We start from the raw sequence: 16,671 nt of genomic DNA, 5'->3' as shown, positions 1-16,671 counted from the left end.
ACCTCGGTTTTTTTTTGGTTGTTTATCTTTTCAGGGTTCTGATGGAGGGTCTGTGGTCTTCGCGTCAACTCCGACACAAGTCACAACTGCAGCTCCCAGTCCGGCGGCGCCTAGGAAATCGGATTTCCCAACCACTGGACTGCCGCTCAGCAACGGACCATTGGGGCTGGGAGGTAGCGCCAGTCCCGTGCCGGTGCCCCCGGGACCGGGACCCGCTCCTCCGGCCCCGTCGCCGGCTCCAGCCGCCCTACCGCCTCCAAGTCTGCCGCCACCATATCCTACACCAATGCAGGTAAGATAATGTCTTCTTTTACCATCTTTTTATTTAAATTTGACAGCTCAATGAAAATGACAGATACACATGACATTTCCTTTTGTATCCAACAACTGTCACACCACAGAGTGACAGTAATACAAAAAAGGGACAGATAATCCTAACCGGCTTATGTAGGTCAGATTCTTAACGTGAGCTAACTCGGAGTGCATGCAAATTCGATTTAGAGCTGAAATTGTGAGTCGCCATTCAGTTATCTTGAATCAAATTCGTGAAATTATACAAATTTTGTATTTAAACCAAAATATCAAAGATTTGGATGAACTGGCACAAAAGTGATATATGGGTGAAATGTAGACCAGAATGTACTCTATAATTTTCCTATAGAACATGATCTAATCGATTACTCAGAAGCCAAGATAAGCGAGGTTTTTTGTTTCTTAACTCGTTTTTTCATCCATCAGAGTGCCCCAAGTAGTCATTTGTTGAACTTCAACTATATCAAAGAATTGTTGTATTTTGCGGGACTTTCCATTTAAACCCCTATTTTAAGTGTCTTGGTGGAGTAGAGGCAGTCAAATTGGCATCTGAGTGATTTCAAAGCGTTATTATGGGAAAAATCAATTTTTTCACACTTAAACGGCAAAATCGGAGTGATAGCGTAGTCTGAGCGGAAAATGATGTATGGACGAAATGTAGAGGCAAATGTCCTCTACAATTATGTCGAAGTAATCATCAAAATCGGTTCAGCGACAGTCGAGATAATTGAGGTTATGTGATATTGAAATTGGTTTTTCGACTGTGGCGCCCCTGGTATTGGTCCCACGAAGTTCAAATGTTCTAGAAAGTTGTAGCATTTGATGAGATCTTTCGTTTAAGCCCTCATTTATCAAAATCGGTTACATAGAACCGGAGATATGATTTTTTGAATTTTGTGAACTTTGACACCTTATATCTCCGGTTCTGTTTTAACCACAGCGCACTTACGCACCATTTTGGAAACGTCCTAGACTGGACTACAACATACTAAAATTTCATTAACTTGCACAATGCCGTTTTTGAGAAAAGTGACTTTGAATTTCGATGAATTTTGACGCTATCACAGCGCCACCTGTGGTGAATTTTTGAACTTCCATCTGAAAGTGCTCATCGAGACGAAACCAAAAAGGTAAAATTTAGGTCGCTATGTTAGTTAGAACCGGAGATAGAGGCCGGTGAATGTTCGAACTTTGACCCCTTATAGCTCGGGTCAGGGATTATGGATCGACTTAAGGTTTTTTTGTTTGATAGGTATAATCAACGGCTACAACATACTAAAATTTCAGCCCGATGCACAATGGAATTTTTGAGTTATTTAACTTATAAGATTTAAAAATTTTCTTTTTAATAATAGCGCCCCTAGCGGTGGTTTTATGAACTTGCGATGTTAGAAGGGGAGGTGGCATTTCACGAGAGCTTTCCAAAAAGCCCTCACTTTTTAAATTCTGACAATTAGAACCGGAGTTATGGCCATTTTAAGAATTTTTTTTGGACCCTTATAGCTCGGGTCAGGGGGGTCGGGGGACCTTAAGTTTGGTATTGATGGAAAGCTCTAAGGCCCAGCTATAACATACTAAAATTTGAGCCCGCTCGATGCCATAGGGGCGGAGCTATTGAGAAAACAAAAAAAGGGTGGTCTTCAAAATGGCGGAAGGAGGGGTGGGGGGTGGGGGGTCGATGCACCAAGTTGCAATTTTCACCCGATATATAACCTTTGCCGAAAACCGCAAGTCGATATCTTTTTTAGTTTAGGAGCTATTAAGCTCCAAAGAGCAGCCGGGAACGTAAATTAGCCACATATATATTCGTGATCAGGAAGTGGCGAAACACATTTTGGCCAAGTTTGAGGTCGATCGGACGACATGAAATTTTGTTAGGATTATAGTAGGTGAGATTGTTAAGAATCTCACCTAATATTAGAATAACATTGCGGTAATGTTATTTTTGCCGTGGGAATTTTCGGAGAGAATTTACAACCCGAAAGATCAAAAAACTCAAAAAACTTTCACCCAATCCCCATCGTCGTCATTCAAAACCACCAAACTGTCATGACATAAAAGAACACAAGGAAAAATTGGTTATGCAGAAGCACATGAGTAGTGATTCCAAATAACCGGGTTATTAGGATAGACGGTTAACCGGTTTTGGATGGTTCTGAAACCGGTTTCAAATTTAGGATCACAGTATGGAATTTTGAGCAATTTTTCAGAACTTGAACTTTAATCTAATATTTAGGGTAAGTGTGCCAAATTTCGGCATAGTTGCATGCAAGCGCCAAAGTCTCATGTTTGAAATGTAATATATTTAATAGAAATTGATTTTTTTTCATTCGTTCTACTTAAGGAGTGTTGCTTAGAACCTTGTAGACAGTTTATCGTCTTTATTTAATTTAAAATCATTCTTAATACACTTTAAAATGAATAAAAATGTAGCCATAGCTTTGGTGCCGTATTTCGGCCACCTTCATTCTCATAGATCCTTGCCCTTCGAGAATTCTTCCAATATCTTTCTCACATTATCTCGTTTGCCAAAGCTACATTTTTTGTTATTCTTTTTCTTTTGCATTGTATAATCTCTGGAGTATGTAAAAACTAATAATTCATGGAAATTCGAGGAACAAAAAAGGTGGCCGGAATTGCAAGCTGACCGGAACTTACCCTAACACATAAATATATTCTTTTTTCAGTTAGTTTAGGACTTATTTATTTTACTGCTTTATTTTGTATTTAAAATAGTTCAGGAAATTTCAGAGTGCAGGAAAATTATTGAGAGTTTTTCCAATAATATTGTACGGTGGAAAAGTTAATGCAGTGTAGATTTCCGTAAAAATAACCATTTTTCATACAATTTATTTTTCTTAATATAAACTGGCTATAAACGTTGTCTTTTTTCACAATCTTTAATGAGGAAATACTCAAAAATTTTATTCTAGATCTTGGAAAATGAAAAAAAAAATTATAGAAAACGTTTTAACGAACAAACCAAAAGAGATTTCCTCTTTATTTTTAAATTCCACATTCATAACATTCATAAAAATATGAAAAAAGAATATTAGAAGGATAATTATCAAGATTTATCGCAGCCTTATATTCGTTGTAAAGTTTTTTATGTAAAATCTTGTAAAAGTATTGAAAAAATTATTCTTTTTTCAACAAAAAAAATCCAGATTTTTCGATCGGAAATGGTTTCTAAAGTCTATTTTTTAGATCATTCTCTACAGAGAATGATCTAAAACCGGTTTGACTTCTAAATGATTGACCTCGGAATGATTTAAACCGGTTTCATCTCTAAAAACCGATTTTAAAACCGTTTCCAAAATAGGACGGTTAACCGGTTTTTCGAAACCGGTTAACCGTTCTTGGAATCACTACACATGAGAATAGACATTTTCCCCTTCACATTTTTCATTGGAATAGCACAAAAATCATATTTGTTATTCCAAATACCAAAAGTATAATTTGTATATCATATTAGTAATTTTTTTTTTTAAATAAGATAATAAACACTTGGTGATATAAATAATAATTTATTTATGAAATGTCATTTGGATCTGTCAAAAGCAACGCACAATGTACGCTGACAGCTGCCAAAAATTGGATTTGCACTGAATTTGACATAACCTTAAAAAAATACCTTTGTTTCTTTTATTTATCTACTAAATAAAAAAAAGATAAGTTATGAAAAAAGAATAGGTTGTGATAAAATTTAAGATATCTAAAATGACACAATTGATAAATTCAATACCTATTAATTTTAACTACTAATTTCCTTCCTTATCTTAAATCAAATACAATCATAAAAATATTTAAATGACAATGATAAGAATTTATTTAAAAAAGTAATAAAATATCGACCTTCCAGATAAATTTCATTAGTAGTGCTTTCTTTTTAAGTACCTTGAAAAATCTGAAGAAAGTGTGTTTCAAATTTCAATTCCATCTGTAATATTCCAGCGAACACCAAATGCTAAAATTTAGTAAAATTTTGCTAATATTTAGCAAAATTAAGCTAAGAAAGTGCTTTTTTTTAGCTTTTGGTGTTCGCTGGGATGTTAAATTCTACAGTTGTTTGCCGTGACAATTATATTTTGCGTAAAATATTTAACTTTAAACTGTCAAATGCAAATCTGAGTTTGACACCGTCATTTACTGTTACTAACTTATCAAATTATTCCTGTCATTTATCTGCTACTTCCTGAATATTTACACATCATTTAAATGTCATCCATAGCACACAAACTGTCAAAAAATGCCCCTTTTATCTTAATTTAACTAAACTATCAGCAAGATTTTGCTGAATTTTGTAATTCAGTGTTCGAAGTAAGTGTTGATTTTCAAATTTTACATTCAAATCCAAAAAGAGAATATTAAATAATTTCAATATTTAATACAACTTTTCCTTTTGTTCTTTGTCAAATAATTCAGTGGACTTTTCACACTTTTCATCTTTATTCATTTTGAGAAACTCTCTCACAAAAAGAGTAGAGTACAATTCTCAGTACTGACGATTTTTTTCTGCAATTTTATATCCTTGTAAGGTTCTAATTTTATTATTCTTATTTTATTATTATTTAGGTTCTAAATTTATTATTCAGTGTAAAATGTTTCGTGAAAAATGACCATTTAAGCACCTCAATCATTTTTTCACAACTGTGACAGTCAAGCCGGGGATCACAGCGCCCAAGAGCCGAACGCTCTTACCAATTGCACCACAGATCCCCTCAGATTCTAATTTCTTCCTCCCTTTCTTCGGTAACAAGGAAATATGACCGGTCTTAAAATATTAAAATCCTCTCTCTCCTTATAAAGTTGACAGCTGTCAAAAATACAATTAGAATAAATCTCTATAACTTTAATAAATTCACCGGTTATAGGACTTTTGCACTGAACAAAAAACTTCCAATTCAGCTTGAAGATGGCAAAAAAAGAAGTGCGTAGAAGCTTTGCAGAAAAAATCATAATAATTAAATCATCTTATGGGGATTTCAATTAAAAGGATCCTTCTTGTGTGCGCTCTTTTTTTATCCATTCTCGCGCGTTTTTCCATTGTTATTTATAGTCTAATGAGAAATTTGTTCATAAGAAAAGAAAGCCACACGGGGGTGGATCAAGGCGAGTCTGGAAGAAAAAAAAACGGAGGAATCGTGAGGAGATTATGAGTGAGATGGAATTTAAAGAATAAAAAAAATGAGGGAGAGATATTCTATAAGGATTTTCAGGGGGATAATTGCATACTTTTTTTCACTGATTTTTTTTCCTGCCACCGTCTGCCCCTTTTTTCTTGTTGCCTCTTCCATTTTGGGGGTTAAATCCCCAGGAGAAATTTTCCCAATCCTCCCCAAAAAGGACTTTGTGAACAAAGACGATATCTCCTTTACAAATGGAGACTTTGACTTTCTTAAATGAACATTACTTTTCTGTCTTTTCTTATGGCATTAAAGGTATCTACACATTGAGAGAAATTTTCGTCAAAAATTATTTTTTTTAAGGAAAGCGTCTGTACTGTAGGTGGAAATGTCAAAATTCTGTCAAAAATCCATCTTAATTTTGTGTGTACACTGTGAGAATTCCGAAAAAGTTAAAATAACATTCCGGAAATGTTAATTTTACCCATCCAAAATCGATGTAAATATTATCCTTTTTAGGTGTATTGGGGTTCAAAGTTACCCTTTTTCATGTTAATTTCACCCTTAAAAAGGTATAAAATTAACATTAAAAAATGTTGATATATTTTTACACCCAAAAAGTGTTAAAATTCTGAGGAAAAAAAGTTAATGGCACCCTCTTTTTTTCTCAGTCTATGTACTATTATCTATATAATACCACCCCAGAGTTAGAATGTGTCTGGAAATGCCAAAATTTTCGGAGGATGAAAATTGATATATTTGGAGGGATGGGAAAGAGAGGTAGGACATCAAACAAGACCACATCTCAATTAACCTCACTTATAGCATTATATTGCATCTAAGAAGTGGATGACCATGTGAGTGGCGTTGATTGGAAAGGGGTACACCATAAATTGTAGCTAATTTGTCCAATATTATGCTAATGTATTGTCTACAAATTAATTGACATAATTAGCGTCCAGTCGTGAACACCATGTTGAAGATGGGAAATCGACCCTATTTAAATGCTATTGGCTGTGTCAACACTCAACTTCACACTCACTTGTCTCAAATATGTGCTCATGAGATTGAGTACGATTCCCATTTGTCTGCTTAAAGTGCCCTGTTTATATATGGGTATATGTAAAATATAAATTTATGTCGGGGAGATAGGATATATAGTATACATATGGGGATGCTAAGTGACTAATTTGTTGACATTGTGGATTTTCTAGATGATTTATGAACTTCAAAATGCACTAACCACAACAAATATATGGCTAAATTCAATATCAACGTCAGTAAGGTCAGTAGTTATGCAACTAACTGTCTAAAAAGTTACATATTCAGAAATTTTGATTTGAAATCAATATCGAAATATGATTTTCGAAGACAGTATTTTGTAGATGTCGAATAACTTGCTTAATTTCGAAAATCAAGTCTTATCATTTACAAGTAGATCTTGAAAAAATCGAAAATCTATTTCGAAAGCCAAAAAAGAGATACTTTCGCAAGATGGCTGAAGTGTATCCTGTTCGAATTTCAAAGTGCTCAAGTGTCAAAATGTGTTGGTCTTCACTTTGTTGTGAGGATAAACACAAAGCAACGATGCTTACTACTTATGTCCCATTATTTAATGACTCCATATAATCACTGAGTAACTCTTTTACGAGCTTTTTAGTGCAATATTCATAAATTTTCCCCACTTTGTTCGAAAATTTAGTATGAAAATTCGAAACTGAATTTAAATTCTTCGAACATCAACGAATTTTTGTGTAAATAGAATTTCCTTTATATCCAAGACACTATTGGAACATCAAACTCTACTTGTGTTTGCACGCAGTGAGCCTAAACAGAAGTAGATTTTGATTCTCCAATAGTGTCTTGGATAAAAGGTAAATGGAACGCTATTTGCACAAAAAGTCGTTAATGTACGAAGAATTCAAATTAAATTTCGAATTGTCATACTAAATTTTCGAACAAGTTGGGGAAAATTTATCAAATATCACACTAAAAAGCTCGCAAAAGAGTTACTCAGTGATTATGGAGTGATTAAATAATGGAACAAGAACAGTAAACGTCGTTCTTCTGTTTTTTCCTCACAACAATGTGAAGACCATCATATTTTGACACTTGAGCACTTCGAAATTCGAATAGGATGTAACTTCAGCCACTTTGCAAAACTATTAAGAAGTAAGAAAGTCTCTTTTTTGGATCTTCAAATAGATTTTCGATTTTTCAAGATCTACTTCTGTACGGAAAGAGTCAGTGAAACTACAATATAAAAACAACTGGGTAAAGTTCTAATGCTATTAGCGCAAAAAGTTGTTGATATTCGACAAAATCAAAATTAATCTCGAAATTGCAGTCGATTTCGAAATTGAGAACGAGTATTATTGATTATTGAAATAAAAATCTTAAGGGTCTGTAGAATTCTGTAACACTTTGATGTGAATGTTATATGTCAAATTTCGTTTGAATCTCAGGAGAGCTTTTTCGAAAATGTGATTCTGTAACCGTAGCATTGAAAATTTGAACTTAAGTGGTAATGTCAAATGTCGGGTAGCTTAAATCATAATAAATTTTATAAAACAAAGCGTCCAATACGAGCCATATTTCTAGATTATTATTAAGAGATTTTAATTTTAAAAAAATCAATTATATTTTCGAACTTATGTAATATGACAAATAAAGCTTGATTGGTATTGTCAGGAGGTGTTAAAATGACGTGTGACGATGCCATAAAAGATTTACGTATTGATTGCTTAACCGTTCATCACATTTAAGTGAAGACTGACACAATTGATATTCGAGGCATTTCGAAATTCGGACAAAAGGTCACATGGGTCACCTTGCAATTTTTTAAGAAAAGTCAGTAGATATCAGGGCGGAGCATTCTCATACATTTCCGTACAAAAGTATGGTATATTTTTTCTTAAGTGATTTTTTAGTTTTAGTATAAAACCAAATGCAATCATTTTAAAACTTTTACCAAATGAAAGAGTATCTAATGTTATGTTATTGGCTCAAAATTTATAATGATTGCACGAGGATAACAGTTCCTAAAACCTATATGAAAAAGACGTAAAATTCGCAATTTTTTGAATTTTTCTGACAAATTTTCTATTTGTAACACCAGTAACATTTTAAATTCAATAAAAATATATTCTCTGTACATGTACCTACCATTTCGTGTTATATTTATTTTTGTGGGATCTAAGACTTAAAAATTATAAAGAATTTAAGAAAAATATACCATTTGTGAATTAAAATGCTCCATCCGTTAGTTAATCATCCTAGGTAGGTATATATCTTTTCTTTAAAATCTGTAAACAATCTTCGAAGTTTTTAAATGCCGTATGTTACCAGCTCGGAAGGAATTCTAATGTTCCTATATTAAATTTCGAAAATCGCAAATCCTCAATTCATTGAAAACCGAGAAAAATGTAAACTACAATTAAAAATGTATCTTATTTAAAATATTTTGATTATCTGAGTGTTTTTATATTATTCAAAAATATGCAAGACTCGAATTCGAATAATAATGTAAGGGAACTTATAGTAAAACGTATATCTTTATCCTCTTTATCATAAACTCCCAGTAAAGTTGTAGGATTTGAAATTACCACATTCTTTTGAGATACGTTTCTGCTCCGAAACATTTCCGAAAACCATTTCCTCTGTATCGAAGGAAGATACGCTTTTCGAAGTCCTTTCCAAGAGCTGCTTTTGATAAGGAAATCTCTTTTATGGTTTCGAAAAGACAGGAACATATGTTTTTTTGAAAACTTCGAAAGAAAGACAATATATATTTTCAAAATTAGTTTTTCTTTTATTTCTTGTCTGAATCTTTTAAAACTTTAGAAGATAGAAAATTTCGAAATTTTCGAATTATACCACATTTGGCCCAAATGTCTATCCTTTGTGAACAGGAAGAACTCTTAACGCCTTTTCGGAAATAAAAAATGTATACCTTTTCTATTTTCTATATTACTTTTTTATGTTTTCGTTGTCATATTTTTTTTATTTGTATTTTTTGTGCTATCTTTTTCTCTTTCGAAATTCTACAAGTTATTTCGTCTGTCAAGTTATATATTTTACTCAAAATCGAATGGTATTTTTTTTAAATTTCGAAAATTCAACTAATTAGTTCGAATTCGAAATTTTTCTGATTGTACAATTGGACTTACATCAGCCATATCATTATTCTCATTATTCAACATGTATCTTGAATGATTATTTTCCTTATTTCAATTGCTTCTTCATGAAAGTTCACTAAATGGAGAATATGTGTGCAACTGTAATTTGGAAAATCATTTACTCTCAATAATGACCCCTTAATTAAATAGTTAGCAACCCCTCATCAGTCTGCCCTGGGTACATGGTGTATATTTAACTTTCCTCTTTGGTCCAGTGGTGCTCCTGTCGCACACACTAATTTGTGGACTACTCTGGGCAGAGGTCTCCCAGCAAGAGTAAGTGAAGTCCCAGGGTATAGAGGCAGACTAAATGGTGCTGAAAGGCTGGAAAGAGTTGGGGGGACGGGGTTTTGGTGTGGAGACCAAAGATGAGAAATTGTGGAGTTGGGGGAAGACCAACTACTTAGTTCCTCTTGAATGGCATGCAGAGTGTGTGTGCGGTGTTTAGAGCGGCAGAAGATGAAGTTTTGGATTGTTCTCCTCGTACGAGGTACACATCATATAGGTTGAAATGATGACATGTTCTGTCCACCTATAAAGCCATCAAGAGGCCACTTCAGAGGCGAACATACTCGATGATGGCAAAAGTGTTCACAATAAGCGGCAATCAGAAAATAATAATAAAACATCATGTGTACATTAGCCTCAATGTTTGGCTCAACTTCTCTCTCTCTTTCCTCCAAATGTACATATATATATATAGATCTACAAAAGCTCACTCATTTACACATTGTGTGTAATGTTTAATGTGCACCGAGAAAAATGTGGATGGTAAAATTTACCATCCTCCATACAAAATTCTAATGGCCGGATAGTAAAAAAGTCACCCAGCAAACGCGATATTAAATTGGACTGTCAAAAATTGTAGAATCTATTGCATGGATAGTAAATTCTAATAGCCGGATGGTAAATTCTAATATCCCCGGATATTAGATTTTACTATCCGGATGGTAAATTTTACTGGCAGGATAGTAAATTTTACTAGCCGGATATTAGAATGAAAAATGTCGGAAAAATTTATTTTTCCTTATTTTCATTGATTTTTAGCCATTTTTTGAGGGCTTGGGGCCCTTCTTGGATGATATTCTCTGTATTTCAAGCCATTTTGGTGCGTGAAAATTGACGACTGCGCTGAGATTTGAACACGCGACCTTTGTGATGACAGTCCAGCATCTTCCAGCTGCGCCACGAATTGCTATAATGTATTCAAAGCATATCGGGAACCGTTGCATCGGCACACACGATATTCCAAAATGACATTCTAACAGCAGGATGGCAAATTTTATTAGCTTGGATAGTAATTCCAATCCAAATTACTATCCTCCGTTAAAATTTACTGTCTTCCAGTTAAATTTTAACATCAAATATGCGGCCAGTAAAATTTACTTCCCGGATATTAGAATCTAAGAGAGGTCAATGTAAAATCTAAAGGAGGATAGTAGATTTTACCATCCGGCTGTTAGAATTTACTATCCATAGGATAGTAAATTTTAAAATGTCAAGATGGTAGATTCTAAAGGAAAGTATCTATGGAGGATGGTATTTTCTACTATCTTTTGAGGCAGTAGAATTTAAAGACACGATTTGTAGAAAATACCATCCAAATTTTTCTCGGTGTGTGTACACGCATTTAGTGTGATAATCACTTGACTTTGAGAGGCCTGAGCTTCAATGGGGAGATTAATGTCCCAAGTTGAGAGTGGATGGTTAAGTACAGTGGAGTGGTAAAGCTGCAAATGAATCAATTGAAATGGATACAATAATAGGTTATTCACTTTTTTTCTGCTTTTTCATTTTTTGTAGATGTTCGTTAATTTAAATTTGAATTTTGACGTTTAATTGCTTGATTTGCCACTGAGGTTTTTTCTGTCATCCCCATAGCGCATCCCTGTAGTTGCATTTGTTGGTAAATTCACATTTTTGTCATAAATTTGTAAAAGTAATAGTTTCGCATAAAGTTGTTTACACATCGCAGCTGATTTCATCAAAAATAATTTCAAAAGCTTTTGAAAGAATATCTACTGACGGATTTTTTGAAGAAAAATGCCTCCACATTGGATTTATTTTTCATCAAAATTTTTTGACATATTGCTATCATTCCCAATTGGTTTGCTCTTGGAATTGCATTTCAATAAAATGTTTTTTTTTGTTTTTCCCCTAACCAAGGTCTTAGGCCTTTATGCCTATTTGACCTATTTGCCCAGTATCCTGTGTTGAAAATCCTTTAAAAACCTAAAACATCCATAAAAATTGATATCAAAATCATCAATTTATGAAATTAATATGTGACAAATGCTGAGGAAAAGCAATAAATAACAAAGACAGAAACCTTACACATTAATTGCCGTACAGACACGAAAATATGTTGTTTCTCTACTGAAAGAAAACGGAGGAAAGTCTTTGTGGAAGTCCCTTGGGATAGCATTTAGTGAATTTATGTGGAAAAGTCCCCAAAAATGCGGAGAAAGTGTGTTTTTCTGGAGATGTCGTTTCTGATGGAATCCAATCCAGCCTTTTTAGGAACATTTCCTTTGATTTTTCTCTAAAACAGAGGTGTGCAAGAACCGTTGAAATCGAATAAACGTCAAAATAAGTTTGTTTTGGTAGCGTTTTGACCACTGACGTACAAGTTTCATTTGACGTTTATTCGGTTTCAACGGTTCTTGCACGCCTCTGCTCTAGAAATTCTTGAAAGTTAATGCATCTGTGTATTCCTGAGTTGTTCTTCAATATCCTTCTCCACATTCAGACCCTCTATTTACATGTTTTCCTCCAATCTTCCTGAAGTTCTGAAACTTTTGCTGAAAGAATTGCTCAATGGATCAGTACTTTGAGCAACAGCTCCTTATGCTCCTTATACTCCTCTGGGATTCTACTGATGAAAGTATTTTTGACAAAGGCTGGATTGTTCTCCACCAGGAAAATACTCTTCTTTCTTTTGCATTTTTGGGTAATTTTCACACAAAAATTCATTAAACACTATCCCAATGACCTTCCACTAACGTTTTTTCACTTTCTTCAGCAGAAAATAACAAATTTTCGTGAAAAACAATTTCAAATCGTGATGGCTTCCTTCAAAAATGCTGTCAAAAATGATTTTAATGAATTTTGTTTCAATGTGTAGCGGGTAGTTTCTTTCAAAAATTGTTTTTGATAGAAATTACCTTGAATTTGATATGATTTTTGAAAGAAATTGCCTACACATTAGACAAATTTTCTTCAAAAACCCATCCTTTTGTCAAAACTGCTCAACAATGTGTATGCAATTTTTTTTAGGACACTTAGAAGGTCATTTTTGACAGAAATTTCTCTTAATGTGTAGACACCTTAAAGATATCTACACATTGGGAGCTATTTTCGTCAAAAAAATAAATTTTTTAAGCAAATCGCCTGCACTGCTGTAGGTGGAAACGTCAAAATTCTGTCAAAAATGCAATTTTTGACGAAAACTGTTCCCAATTTGTAGATGCCTTAACAGAAAAGGTACAATTTGGAATGGCGGACTGTCTAGAAACAGTATTTAACTTAATTTGTATTTGTATGCGGAAGCCATCTTTCATAATCCGATTTGTGTGTTACAGTCAAGTGTGCTAATCCGGGCGCTTCGCTATCTGGATCGTTTTTATGACTAATCCACTTAAAATAATATTTTTATTTTTATTTTCGTAATATAGTCACTACAGTAACATAATATTACTATTCAAGTTTGAAAAAAAGCAAAAATAATATTTTTATCCATTAAATATTACACTTACTCAAACTAAAAATTTTCTAGCAGTGATATTTTCGCTAATGACAGCTTGTTGATTGAAATTTTTTTTTTCCTTATGAAAAAAAGTATTATAAATCCAAAAGTTTAATTAAAAGTGAATTAGCGAAAAGGCGATCCAGTTAGGGCATGCTGACTTATCTCAGTATTATCTTTATTTTATAAATTCACCTTACTATACTTATGTTTAGTAATAACATAACCTTCCCAATTTGAGAGCTCTCTCTTGTAGAGCTTTACACTGTACCGATTTGAAGGTATATATGAGAGGGAACTTTTAAGGCGTCTACACATTGGGAGCAATTTTCTGTCAAAAATTGCGTTTTTGACAGAAATTTAACGTTTCCCCCTACAACGCTGCAGGGAATTTCCTTCAAAAAAGCAATTTTTGACAAAAATTTCTCCCAATGTGTAGAGGCCATTACCTGAAAACCCGTTGGAAGGTTCGACAATTTAAATCTGCCATCTTGAAATTCCAAAATAACACACAAAAAAATCACTTTTTCAATAAACGTTTACGTATTGTTTTTGACGTTTAAAGTGTCAAGAATACCGAAAATTCAAAAGGAGGAACGCACAATGCTAAAACGGGGAATATGTGAATTTGCACTTTGGATTTCCGGTCGATTTTCGAATGTATTCGGCTTAGCTTGGCTTGCCAAATGTATACAAAATATGTTTATATGAGGAACAAATGGATATTTTCTTAGGAATTCCATTGGATTTCCCATGGAAATGTACTACGACACCGAGAAGGTTGTTATTTGTCATTTCAATTACTTACCATCAGATTTATCGTTACAACGTCTTTTAAATCCAACTTAAAAGGATCTTAAAACCGTGTTTTTTTATGTCGCCACTGTGACAATAAATCGCCACTGTCTGCACAAGAGTTATCCCTCTGATATGTGCTTAAATTAGGACAAAAGAAGACGAATATAAAAGAGATATTTTACAGCTTTCTCAATTTCACACTGTTTTATTGACTCAAATACTCCCTCCGACCCATTAAATTTCACTCTGTGTGCCATCATAATTTTTAGTGCTCTCATGTTCAACGACAAATTCAACAAAGTTTTCACCCTGAAGAATCAAAAGCAAAAATAATAATAAAAAAAAGACCGCGTACTAACCATTTGTGAATATATAGCTCGCTATTATTGCATTATTTTTTTCACAAGTTGCAAAGAGTAACAACCAAAAAAAAAAAAAGAAATAGCACCACACACTCGCCAATCGTGAAAAATTTTAATGAATCTCACTTTATGACTCAATAAAGTTTTGCTTTTTATATTTATTTGTTTCTTTTATGTCCTCGTTTCGCCTTTTTTTTCTGTGCCACTCTGCATCATGGTACCCATGCCATTGAGAGGATTCTCAACATCAAAAACCACGCGATAAGAAGCTCAACAATTCACGCTAAATTATTCACAATGTATCAATTGTAAGTGGTTGAGATAATTTTCGGGTTGAAATGAAATGGGTCACAAAAAATATAATGCACATGTCTTATCACCAAAAAGGAAGCCGAGAGGAGCAAAGAGCTGCCATTTCTCTCTTTAGTGGACATTTGTGACACTTAAAATGCAATTTGACAATATCTTAATTGACCATATTGAGGAGAAGTGACAGATAAACCAGAAATTTACGTTAAAATTCAAATTTGAATTAACGGAATATACTTTTCAAATTTACAGAGAACACCAAAAGCTAGAAAAGTAATTTCTTAGACTAATTTTGCTAAATTTTCTTTTCTGACTTGATTACATTAAAAATTTAAAATTGCGTGGACTCTTTTTCCGGGTGACATAAAAAAAATCCGGGAGACAGTTGAATTTTCAAAATTTTGTTGACATACAGTAGAGCCCTGCTATAGGCCATACCCAAGGAGCATTTATCGCTATAAATGAGTAGAGATATCTGACATCTATACGAAAACGATGGCGAAGACTTTACAAATTTCTTCTATATAACTGTATAAAAGAGGCCCATATTCGGGTAAATGGGGAATTTTTTCATCTGAAATATAACAAATTTCTATTTTAGATATAATCACGGCATTATGTTCGGTAAAATGTATCGATTATGACTGAATAAAATATAATCACTTTGTAATACAAATATTATAAATATCGAATGAAGAACTGTCATTTATTTTCCATTTTTCTTTAAGACTTTCTCAAATATTTTTCTCGAATCAATAATTATTTATTTATCTTCACCAATTCAGTCATATTTTAAGAGACTCGTGCCTCGTGCACTTTTATCGTGTATGAAAGTTTAATGCAACGACCGTTTTCCGTTAGAGAACACAAAATTAGTGCACCTTCCCTTTTTTTTAAATTCTAAGATTTCGACAAGCTTTCTCTTAAAAGTAAACAATAAATAAATTTTCATATTGTTTTTTTTTTTGATGATATCAACTTATCTTCAAAGACGAAAACACTCCACAAAAAATTCGAGTGGAAATTCTGAAAAAAATATATTTTTTACATGTTTAAGTTCAAAAATTTTATTAAGGCTTTTCCTCGAAGAAAATGGCGGGAAATTTTGATAAAAAATGGACTGATAATGCTCTGTTTTTAGAGTTTCAAAAACTTTCTTTCAAAAGTTGAATTCTAACCCTATTTTTATTATTTTGTGGTCTTATGTGGAAAGCTTTCTAGCTAGATATTTCCTCTAACCTGATTCATAGCGACATTGTAGCTATTCCTATTGTTCAAAAATTATCTTGATCGTATTTAGCAACATCTGAAATTCGATAAATTCGAAGATATCGGGGATAAACAGAATCACAGAATGGAATAATTGAGAATCACAGAATACCTAATTGAATTATTAAGAGAATCACACATTTAGAATCACTAGAATCACATTGGAATTCCATGGACTAAAAGGAATATGGACACAAATTTTCGATCTTTAGTAACCCATTGTTAGGGCTTCATTTCCTGTTGGAAAAACTCTATTTCTATTTCTCTATGTAAATTAAGCTAATTCAAAACCCGCTCCAAATGGAAATTTTTCGCTACACCAAATGGAAACGTCATTGTGTTCAAGATAAATACAGTACTAAATTGCTATATTTATATATTTTCTACACCACAGTTTCATTATTTAGTTAATTTTGCTCCAAATAAAGCGAAAATCCATTCATATTCACAAATTTTAATTTGTCAATTTCTAAGAAAAATTAAAAGTGTACCTTTTCACCATCGAATTTTTCATCAATCGACCATGTTTTCCAATGAAAAACACAATAAAGAAAGTGACTGTTCTTTATTCG

At 33.2% G+C, this 16,671-nt stretch overlaps 1 protein-coding gene across 9 annotated transcripts in view; it reads left to right on the top strand.

Moving 5' to 3' along the window:
* The first annotated feature begins 234 nt into the window (after positions 1-234).
* Positions 235-16,671, top strand: part of LOC129806417 (proline-rich protein 36) — a 46,953-nt gene continuing 30,516 nt past the window's right edge. For all 9 annotated transcript variants that reach the window (XM_055854997.1, XM_055854994.1, XM_055854995.1 and 6 more), the window contains exon 1: positions 235-292. In XM_055854997.1, coding sequence (XP_055710972.1) covers positions 287-292 — 6 coding nt within the window. In that variant the 5' untranslated portion in view covers positions 235-286. The remainder of the gene's footprint in view (positions 293-16,671) is intronic.

Source organism: Phlebotomus papatasi, chromosome 3 (assembly GCF_024763615.1).
Source record: "Phlebotomus papatasi isolate M1 chromosome 3, Ppap_2.1, whole genome shotgun sequence".
Taxonomy (NCBI): domain Eukaryota; kingdom Metazoa; phylum Arthropoda; class Insecta; order Diptera; family Psychodidae; genus Phlebotomus; species Phlebotomus papatasi.
This window is presented reverse-complemented; position numbering and strand designations above follow the sequence as displayed.